The 10,659-nt window shown below is 41.3% G+C and overlaps 2 protein-coding genes and 1 non-coding gene across 3 annotated transcripts in view; 1 reads left to right on the top strand and 2 right to left on the bottom strand.

Annotated features, from left to right (window-relative positions):
* Positions 289-1,976, bottom strand: LOC109850804 (pentatricopeptide repeat-containing protein At1g31790-like). Its single transcript, XM_020420871.1, has 2 exons — positions 418-1,976; positions 289-338 (listed from the first exon to the last, which is right to left on the bottom strand). Exon 1 carries the CDS (start codon positions 1,918-1,920, stop codon positions 655-657), a length of 1,266 nt encoding a protein of 421 aa, XP_020276460.1. The 5' UTR covers positions 1,921-1,976; the 3' UTR covers positions 289-338; positions 418-654.
* On the top strand, positions 2,027-2,098 carry TRNAM-CAU. The gene has a single exon. It is a non-coding gene; the product is annotated as a tRNA-Met (tRNA).
* The window catches only part of LOC109849445 (U-box domain-containing protein 33-like), a 12,564-nt gene continuing 6,304 nt past the window's right edge, over positions 4,400-10,659 (bottom strand). The window contains exons 8-9 of the mRNA XM_020419275.1: positions 5,440-6,183; positions 4,400-4,712 (exon numbers count right to left, since the gene is read on the bottom strand). Of these exons, the coding sequence (XP_020274864.1) occupies positions 4,527-4,712; positions 5,440-6,183 (930 nt within the window). The 3' untranslated portion in view covers positions 4,400-4,526. The remainder of the gene's footprint in view (positions 4,713-5,439; positions 6,184-10,659) is intronic.

Here is a 10,659-nt window from a genome sequence, read left to right on the forward strand (position 1 = left end):
TATAATTGTTAATCGTCCATTGGATCTCTGTTAACTTACATTGTATAACTGTTAACAGTCAACCTACAACTGTTAACTTACATTGTATAGCTGTTAATGTTCTTCTAATATTTTTTCAGGTATGGGCACTTAACATCTAAAGCAACAAGATTGCACAACTTACATCAAGATGCATTAAACAGGAGCATGATGGTGGTGGCATGTCAGGAGACAACAACAGAGATCCTGGAAGACTTGCAATAAGGAAACAGAAACCCATCTTTAATCATACTGTAACTGTTTACAAGTAAACTTTTAAGTTTGTGTCACTTGACATGCATTACTAACAACAGCAGGACCTACAAAATGTTTAGCATGTATCAGCCGGCTACTCATATATAAATTAACAAACAAAATCAACAAGCTTGCACTACTAACATCGTTGAACAAGGTTATAATTAGCTTTTCAGAATAGAAGGAATAGATTGCTTGTAGGATGATACTCTCAAATGCATCTCGACTTTCCTGCTCTCGAGTTTCAGTGCATTACTGATGCTGCAAGCTCTATTTCTGCTGCTGACGTCTATCATCACAGGGAGCTATATTTACCCGTTCATTCTGTACATGTACAATATAGCTGTCACATGTTCTTCCCTTAACTTTGCACACAAATCATTAGCTTCCACAAGCCATCATAACCCGAGACACGACAGACTCCAAGGGCTCAATACCTGCAGCCTTCATCAGATACAGAGTCTTCTCAGCCTCTGTGAAGCACCCATTTCTTATATAGCTAGTAATCATAGCATTCCAACAAGCAACATCTTTTTCCTTGTTATTTTTGCCACAAACAAACTCAAATGCTCTCCTCGCATCATCCAACAGCCCAAATCTCCCATACATATTCACGAGACTCGTACCCACATAAAGATCACACTCCAATCCTACTTTAATCGCACGTGCATGAACTTGTTGCCCACAAAATTTTCTCTTCCTCTTTGCACATCCACCAATAATACTCGAGATCGCACTCGAAACACTCTCATTCTTCTTCTCATCATCATCCAATCTCATCACACAAAACGTATCTCCAAAAACACAAAGTGCCTCCTTCAACCGGCCTTTTCTGCAGTAAGCCCGTATTAAGCTAGTGCAAGCTGTCATTGTTGCTGGTAGCATACTATCGAACACTTTGCGTGCACTCTCAATGTAATTGAGTTCCGCATACAGTCGGACCAAACAAGTACCCAATTCAGCCGCCATCGCTGTTTTTATAGCAAACCCATGTATCTGCTTCCCAAGACTCAATTCTCCGGTTTGACCACAGGATCTAATCATTACCGTGACGAGGACGGCGAGCGTATCGGTGGGCTCTACCGCAAAGGATTTCGACTCCATCATATCCAAAAACAACGCGATCGCCTCTCTACGATCTCCCCTATCAAAAGTACCACAAATCACAGTTGCCCATGAGCTCAGATTCCTCATGGGCATTCCATCAAACAGTTTTCGGGCAATCTCCGGCCGGTCGCACGCCGCATACATAAGCAACAGTCTGTTAGCAATGCCAACGAGGTCTCGCTTACTGCATCCGCTCCTCTTCTCCTTTGGCCTGTTGATGCGCGCGTGCACACGGGCACCCTCGACGGCGTCGCCCGATGAAGTGCACTCCTTTATAAGAGAGCTGTAAGTATCGGCGTCGACGGGGAGTTGAAGGGTGTCTAACAATCGAAGCACGTCGCTTGCTGTGGCTTTCTCTTCGGCGCCACTGTTGATGTTGGCGCTGGGCTTTGGGGGCTGCGGAGTCTTGTAATGGGGACGTTGACGGAGGATCGGTGAAGGGTTCGCTGAAGTGCAGGTGATCGTCCTGCTGATGCTGCGGTGAGCTCCGGCGACGGTGCATTTTAGTGGCGGTGGTTTTGTCGGGGTTTTTGCGTACATGATTTGGGCTGTTGATGGAGGCTGACGAAGGAGGCGCCTTTTTCATTCTGCGGTGAGCTCCGATAATCTTCACATAAAATCGCACTAGAGTTCCGATTCATCACTAATCAGAGTGGCGCAGCGGAAGCGTGGTGGGCCCATAACCCACAGGTCCCAGGATCGAAACCTGGCTCTGATAGTTGCGAGCAGAGGGCAGGCTTCCATCAACCGCCCATTTTTTTTGGTTAATTTTGCCTTTTTTACTTAATTCATTGAAAATTTTCGCCCCTAATTTCTTTCGTCCAAAGTTCCGCTACAACCACAACCAAACCCTAACTCCGATTCAAGGTACTTCTGCTTTTACCTCTGTTTATGTTACCGATCATCGATCTATTTATGCATCGACTCCATTTTAACCTAATTACGTACATAATCGCAATGTACTTTGATTTAATTACTCAGTATTTGATCTAAACATTGAATCATACTCTCTTCAGTGATCTGCTTCTTCCTCTTGGGTGAATCACGCTTGATGACTTTTGGGTGAAGACCAACCAAATTTCATTATGCGCTTGAGATTTTTCAACTTTAGTGAAGTATATTTTCAGGAAAATAAAATTCCTTTTTTGCGAAAACAAAAATGAACTCCGCTTGCTTGGAGATATATGAGTGTTCAATGTGTAAAAATATCAGCTATAACAAGGCCTATCCAAACGGGCCGACCCGATCTGGCCCAACCTTAATTTCTGTGTTCGGGTCAAGCAAAAAGCTCCACTCAGACATTCGGCTCAGAGCAGATGAGTGCTGAGCATCGAGCCAACCCAGACATTCGGTTGAGATGATAGACCATGTTTAGTTCCATACTCTTCAAATAATCTTCAAAAATAATATTTAAATGATGACTAAGAGCAGTAATAGACTGGCCACTATGACTTTCTATTATTATATTATCATACAAATAATTCAACAAACTTTGAAGACCAAGATCTTTCAAGCATGGATTGATAAGAATCCCCAAACAAAAAATAACATGAATGAATCTAAAATACTTAATAAATTTGCTTTCCATTTTAGAAATCATATTTAAAAAGTAATCATCCATGCGATAAGTATTAAACAAACTTTGAACATTTAAAGCTTATAGAGTGGCTTATGTAATAGTTAGATAATAACAACAAGATAATAACATAGTAGCATTATAAAAAAACTTATATCATCTATTTTACACAACTTATAATTGTCCATTCATCATCGGTTATTCCATACATATTACTAGAATTAGATAAGTATTAGAGAGAAGAATATGAGTTTTGAATGGGAAAAATAAATGAAAACTCCTTCTATTTATAGAGGCAGCCCGTTAGTCCAATGGCCGAAATACCTCTAAATTTTGATATTTTTTCGATCATTTTAAGGGTATTTTGGTCATTTATAGCCATTTTGACTATTTTGGTTTGATCAAACACTGGGTTAGGTCCAGGTCGCCCGGTGCTAATGGCTATTTTTCTAGCCCTAGGACCGGGCCGGATTCGGGCCACCCCAGTCCAATTAGGTTTCTAGTCGTTGGAACACACGAGGACATGTTTTTAAGCCCAACCCGGTCCCAACGGTTAATTAGGGAGCCACTGACTCGGTTCGGATCCTGAGCCGGGTTTCTCAACCGAACCTCTAGGACCGTGGTCAGACCAGGCCTGGGTTGGGCTTCAGCTACATGACCCTGGACCAGGGGCCGAAATCAGGCCAGGCTCGGCCGTCGGGGTTTTCCCTGGGCCGGGTTTTGGCCCCGACGGGTCCAGGCCAAAGTCCGAAAGGACAGGTCTAGCTACAATGCATGTGGAGGGTTTTTATTTTATTAGATTGCGTCATAGTATTGCACCGTCATTTTCATGCTTGTATCAGCAAAATTTAGATTTTTTTTTTTTGAAAACCAAAATATAGGAGTTTCTTATATTTCTAGTAAACCTTATGGCTTATTCTAGTAAACGTTTTTGCGTTCTATCTGACCAAAGTGTTTGGTTCCATTAACGATTCTTTTTCCCGAAATGGATCCTTCGTGCAGTTCTATTGGCCTATAGAAGTCTCCAAGAATGGAGATCGATCAGAAGAACTTGTAACAACCACTTGACCTTAAATCCCTAGTGCTCCTTCAAGGTATCTCATTTCTTTACTTCGAACCGGAACATTCTTTCCTCTTGCTAGTTTTCATGCACGCTGCTGAGTCCAGTTCAGTTTCTGTGTTCTCCATCACATATAAATCCTTGCAGAGACCTACTGGCTGCTGCTTTTTCGACGATCGAATGCAGGCTACGTCCAACTTGATTGTAAGAAGCGTGGCTTGTACTGGACTCTTAACGTAGTTTAGTTTACATAGTACGAACATCGATCTCTGTTTTCTGAACCAGACCCTTAAACAGGAGTTTGTGTAACTGATTTGTGCAAGTTTGTCTCTCACTGCCCACCCATCTCACTGCAGAACAAGAATGCTCGTCATACTAATTAATTTTGCAACTATCTAGATGTATACATTCACAAAGGCAGTACTTCACTCCTTTAGGGAAAAGTTTGTAGTATATACACAAATTTCACCGAATCGAAGACGTCTTGTATAAATCAGTTGGAGAACCACATCAATTTTGCTTTTGTAACCATTCTTGAATTGCTGAGAGGAGGGCACGGTTGGGGATAAGATCGCGGTGTGTAAGCTTGAGATTAGTCATTGGAGACGTATCGTGCCCACTTTCGAGCCATCCTTTTATAGCTTCGGCCTCATACGTGAAGCCATCTGCTGCTATCTGCGGATTCTTCATGATCTCCTGCATTTCATATGAAGTTCACAGTCATCCTTAAAAAAAATCGACATCTTACATGCATTTACTATTAAGTAAAAAAAAAAAACAACTCAGTATTTCCTATCAAAAGGACATAATTTATTTGTTACACAACGGTTGAAGTGGATTGAACGAGAGAATAAAAAGTTAAAGAAAACAGGGGAATGAGTGACTATTTGGTCAGAGGAACAATAAATATTGAACACTGATTGATGTGTTCTCTTCAAGTATTAATTTCTCTATTAAAGATAAAGCCGGGTTCTTAACTGTTCCACCTTCAGAATATAATGCTTAATGATCTTGGAAGCTAGAATCAGATCCGAAGTGAACACAAGAAATTTAAATTTGAGTAACTTTCATAAAACTACCATGAAATTTGGGGTTTTTCTCAGAACTACCATATACTTCTTCATAGAGAAAACTGCCATGAATTTTCAAACTTAAAGCAAAATGCCATTGACTTTTAAAGTTGTTATTAGTTATTAACATCTTGGATACAACGTCTGAGCTACCTTATTTGTATTATTGATCTACAAAGTTCAGAAGGGTATATGGAAAATATGTGAAGTTTACAAGGGCAAAATTGTTCAAAACATGTTATGTTCTTCGCACGTGACAACTTACCCTAACTGCCTTCAAACATGGTGGCCTAACGGAAAAAAACCGAATTCTCATAAAAAAGTGATAGCACGTAGGCTAGAAGATCTTTTACCTGAAATATTGGACACATGAAGTAGGAAGGAATGCAGTTGTTGCTCGATGGTGATCCCATCGACGAGGTAGCTTTCACCATGGGCTCAAGAACGCTCCAAGCATCTCCTTTCAGGTCTGGCCTTTTCTTCCTTTTGATCTCACAGCATCTCAAACCCAAGTTGGCCAATTGCTTAGCCTGCACTAAAGGCCAATCCCCTGCTGAAACATCTAGTATCTCATGCAACCGATCCCCTCCTACTGCATCTTTCACTTCTTTTATGATCCCCAGAGCAGGTTTCCCCGTTAGTACACGTAGCATTATGAGCCCAAACGAATAAACATCAGAGCGAGGCGTGAGCTCTCCACTAGAAAGGAACTCAGGGTCCATGTAGATAAGGGTGCCCTTAGGTTGAGTATGCTTGTAAAAGGTGCTGGTGGTGTTGGACTCGGCTAGAAACCGACATATGCCAAAGTCTCCAAGTTTGCTGGTAAAGTTTGAGCCGAGGAGGATGTTCGCGGGCTTTAGGTCTCCATGGACTACTACATGAGGCTTGTAGGAGTGAAGAAAGATTAGTGCAGAGCAAATCTCAGCTAGGATATTTGTGCGGACGTGCCATGGGAGGGGAGGAGTGTTGTCTTTGCACGCGAGGCGGTCTGATAAGTTTCCTTTTGGAAGGTATTCATATATGAGGGCCCAAGCTTCTGGGCATGTCCCGATGAGAGTGACGACGTGTGGGTGCCTCACCTTGCCAAGAATTTCAACCTGCAATGGTTGGAAAAGAGGAAGCCTTAGAAATTAGGACTATAATAACTTGGATATGAATATAACATGAAAAATTAAGGCCAGAGTTTCTCTTGTTGGGATTGTGCCTTTTATTCTTTGTATAACTTCATGAGAATTAGATAGGATTAGAGATCTATCATGATTAGGGGATTGAGTCTCATCATTGTTAAGAGTTTGAATCCTATTCTAATTAAGAAGTTAGGCTAGAGATAGGGTTTTGGTTTCCATATATATATCTCCTTCGCTATCGTCTGCCTAGCCGTGGCGTTTTCACCTCTCTTGTGTACACCAAGAAATATTCACCACCTCTAACATTAGAAGCAAATCAACCATGTTTATCTTTTCGAACTGAACCATTGCCCTGCTTGCTATCCTCAGACTCCACTTGCATCGCTCGTCTCAAATCATATCGGTACACCTCTCCTACTCCACACTACGAGCCAAATACCTCTATCTCCTCCATCATTTGGCTTAGGCTGAATATGAGCGTGTAGAAACGGTGAAAATGGCGAAAGAGAACAGGAAAAACGAAGCAGGAATAATTTTTGGTGCAGTTCGGTCGACCGCGGGCTTAGGTCCGGTCGACCGGAAACGTGCACATTACAGGCTGAGAAATCAGCGCTCTGGTCGGTCAACCGGATGCACATGCCTGGTCGAACGAACCATGTTATGTTTACAAGGTTAGTTTTTGATCCTCTGGCCGGTCGACTGCGACGACATATCCGGTCGACCGCGTTGCAGTTTGGGCCCTGTTTCAGTTTCCTGATTGGTTTGGGTTTCTGTTTTGATATAAATAGGAACACGTTTTCTTAGGGTTTTGAGGGGAAAATTTGAGCAGACATTGAGAGGGTTTTTGAGCACATTTGAGGGACAATTGGTGAGAGATTTGAGAGCTTTGTGAGATCCTTTGATTAGGGTTATTTGGTGAGATTATTGAGTGATTGTAATCTCTATTTATATTCTCTTTCTCTCTATTAGTAAAATCTCCCCCCTCCTTACCCTGTGGACGTAGGCACATTGTCGAACCACGTAAATTTATTGGCTTGTTGTTTGGTACTTGAGTTTTGGTTATTTTGATTACTTTCTTCTCGTTCGTTGATTTGTGATTCGTCCACTACGCACAACAAGTGGTATTAGAGCCCCAGACAACGCTTGGGGTTAAGTGGAGGAGTAGATCGCTTTGGAAGCTCTTCTAGGGTTTCAGTTAGAGACAAAGGTGAGATTTTTTATCATTGTGGATCTTGTCTTACATCGTGTGGTGGTGAGATCATTTGGTGAATCTTGTTAGGGTTTCAGTTGGAGGTAAAAAAAATTACCTTTTCTCAGTTTGGATCTATTTTCTTAGCTTGTTCCACATTGGTTTGTTGGTGGTTTGAGGAAGATGACTGAGAAAGAAGGTGCATCGGGTGTTGAGAGTGGTACTTCCGGCATGAAGACCATTCAAAGTTTGAATATCCATTTTATGGAAGACCATTCAAAGTTTGAATATTCATTTTACGAAGATAGATGTGGAGAGATTTAATGGTACAAACAACTTTGGTTTGTGGAGATGTGAGGTTTTGGATGCGCTGAACGTGCAGAATTTGGAGGATACTTTGGAGTTGAATGGCAAGCCGGACGATATAAAAGATAAGGTTTGGAAGAAAATAAATCGGACGGCATGTGGCGTCATTAGGTCTTGTTTAACGCAGTATCTAAAATATGATGTGATCAATGAGACTTCTGCAAAGAAGATTTGGGAGATTTTCGAAGGCAAGTATTTAATGAAGAGTATTGAGAATCGCTTATATTTGAAGAGGAGACTTTACCATTTCCAGATGAAGAAGAAAATCTCAATTTGTGATCACATGAACAACTACACAAAGCTTCTTACAGATTTGGCGAATGTGGATGTCATGATCGAGGATGAGGACAAGATATTATTATTGTTGAGTTCCTTACCTGATGAGGAATATGAGACCTTCGTTCTTATCTTAATTAATGGGAAGACATCCCTTTCATATAGTGAGGTTATCACTGCTCTTGTGAACTATTAGCTAAGGAAGAAAGACAAGGAGTCTTCAAATGACACAATAGCAGAGACATTGACCGCAAGAGGGAAAAATCCAAACCGAAAGAGTAAAAATAATAGGAAGTCGCAGTCTAGAGTAGGGCATCCTACAGTTGGTAAAGATCAGTACGCTTAATGTAAAGAGACTGATCATTGGAAGAAAAATTGTCTAAAGCTTAGCGAATGGATAAAGAATAAGAACAAGCAGAAGGGAAAAGAAAAACTACCAAAAGCAAACATCGTCAAATCGGATGGTAATAGTTCTGACTCATTTGTTTTTTCGCTTTCTATCAGTCCAACAAGTTGCTATTCGGAAGTATCCGAGTGGATGTTGGATAGTGATGTAACTTATCATATGTGTCCTAAAAAGAAATGGTTTTCCAATTTTGAGAAGCTGGATAGTGGTGTGGTGTACATGGGTGATAACCATGCATGTCAAATCCTTGGGATAGGTAAAATTTGCATCAAGATGTATAATAGGATGGTTAGAGAGATACATGGTGTGAGATATGTTTCTTCTTTGAGAAAGAGTTTGATCTCAAATGGAGATTTAGTTGCAGAAGATTTGAAAGTTCGTATTGAGGACATGGGTCTCAAGATTGTGAAAGACTCTTTGATTGTGATGAAGGGCGTCAGGAAGAATAACTTGTACTACTTGACTGGAAGTACAGTGATAAGTGGAGTGCTGACGACTTTTATTGATTTGACTAGACTGTGACATTTGAGGCTGAGACATTCAGGTATTGATTCCTTACAAGCTTTGGCAATGCAAAGATTGGTGAAAGGTGCATCGACCTGCAATTTGAAGTCATGTGAACATTGTGATGTGAGCAAGAAGACCAATGTGAAGTTTGACACATCTATTCACCGAGCTAAGGGCCTTCTAGATGTGGTTCATGTGGGCGTTTGGGGGCCTTCCAAGGAGGTATCATTGGGAGGTAATAAATATTTGGTTTCCTTTGTTGATGATTGTTCTAGGCATGTCTGAGTTGCAACCAAGTCCTGTTTGAGTGAAGTCCTAGTAGTCTTCAACAGGTGGAAGAAGTGTATAGAGACTAAGACAGACAGAAAGGTCAAAATACTCCGTTCTGATTTTGGTGGGAGGTACAAGAGGGATCCGTTTCTGCGTTTGTGCCAAGCTCAAGGCATTTTGAGACACTTCGATAGAAAGAGAACATTGGGGCAACTAAATGAGGTGGAAAAGTTGATGAATTGTGCCTTGCTGGAGAAGGTTCAGTGTTTGTTGTCAAACGGTGGTTTGCAGAAGAGTTTTTGGACTGAGGTTTTGACATATTCATGCCATCTTATTAACAGGTTGCCGTCCACTTCGATTGGAGGTAAAACTCCATTAGAAGTTTGGTCTTGTAGAGCTGCTTCAGATTATGGGTTGCTTTCGATATTTGGGTGCCCATCCTATTGTCACATCAAACATGTAAAAATTGATCCGAGTGTAATGAAGTTTGTAGTTCTGAGCAGTAATGTCACTTTTGATGAGGCTTCATGTAAAAATTGATCCGAGTGTAATGAAGTTTGTAGTTCTGAGCAGTAATGTCACTTTTGATGAGGCTTCGATGATGGAGCCTATTGATTGTAATGAAGTTTGTAGTTCTGAGCAGTAATGTCACTTTTGATGAGGCTTCGATGATGGAGCCTATTGATTCTCAGCAGGTGGAGAGTGTTGGACAAATCATAGATGTATCGCAGCGGGTGGAGAGTGATGCTACTTCACGTTGGGTGGAGATTACTCAACGTTCTCCAGATCATTCTGTATCGTTTGGGATTCTAGCTGATGTGACACAAATTGAGGATCATATAGTTGATATTGATATAGATGATGAGATTGAGGATCAAGAACCGGAGGGTCAGGTTTAGGATCAGAATTCGAGTGTAGCAGGTGGACACAGTTCAGATTTGGCTATGATCGTTGGCTCACCTCAGGTGGAGGTATTTGGTAATAGTGTTTCTTCTACATATAGGGTTAAGGGGTTAAGCTCCAAGAGAGAGTTGGTGTGGAGAGATGCAAGTTTGAAAGAGAGTTTGTCTTTTATTTTGAGACCATCAGGGGTGCTATCAGCTGCAGATTTGTTAGTATTGGCGAAGTTTACACCAGTTGCTTGATTGGCCCGTTTATGTGTTGTAAACTATTAGGTAGCTTGATTGGTGCAAGGGTGTATACAAGGCTAAGATTTGTCATAGATCGTTCACATTATGAGCACTTGGGTGCATGGTCTTGGAAGAAGACACTTGGTGACGGTCGTGATGTTGGTGAAGGATTGAGAATCCTTCAAGTTGATTGAGGTTGTTTACAACCATTTGGGTGAACTATGTGAGGCTTGATTCCTTGGACAAGAGGATACGTATGCAGTCAGTTTGATGCAGCCAATTTGATGAGTTAATATCGACAT

This window comes from Asparagus officinalis, chromosome 7 (genome assembly GCF_001876935.1).
Source record: "Asparagus officinalis chromosome 7, Aspof.V1, whole genome shotgun sequence".
Lineage (NCBI taxonomy): Eukaryota > Viridiplantae > Streptophyta > Magnoliopsida > Asparagales > Asparagaceae > Asparagus > Asparagus officinalis.

Coding starts and splice junctions, on each gene's coding strand:
- LOC109850804 (XM_020420871.1), bottom strand. CDS start 1,920: ATGTACGCAAAAACCCCGACAAAACCACCGCCACTAAAATGCACCGTC.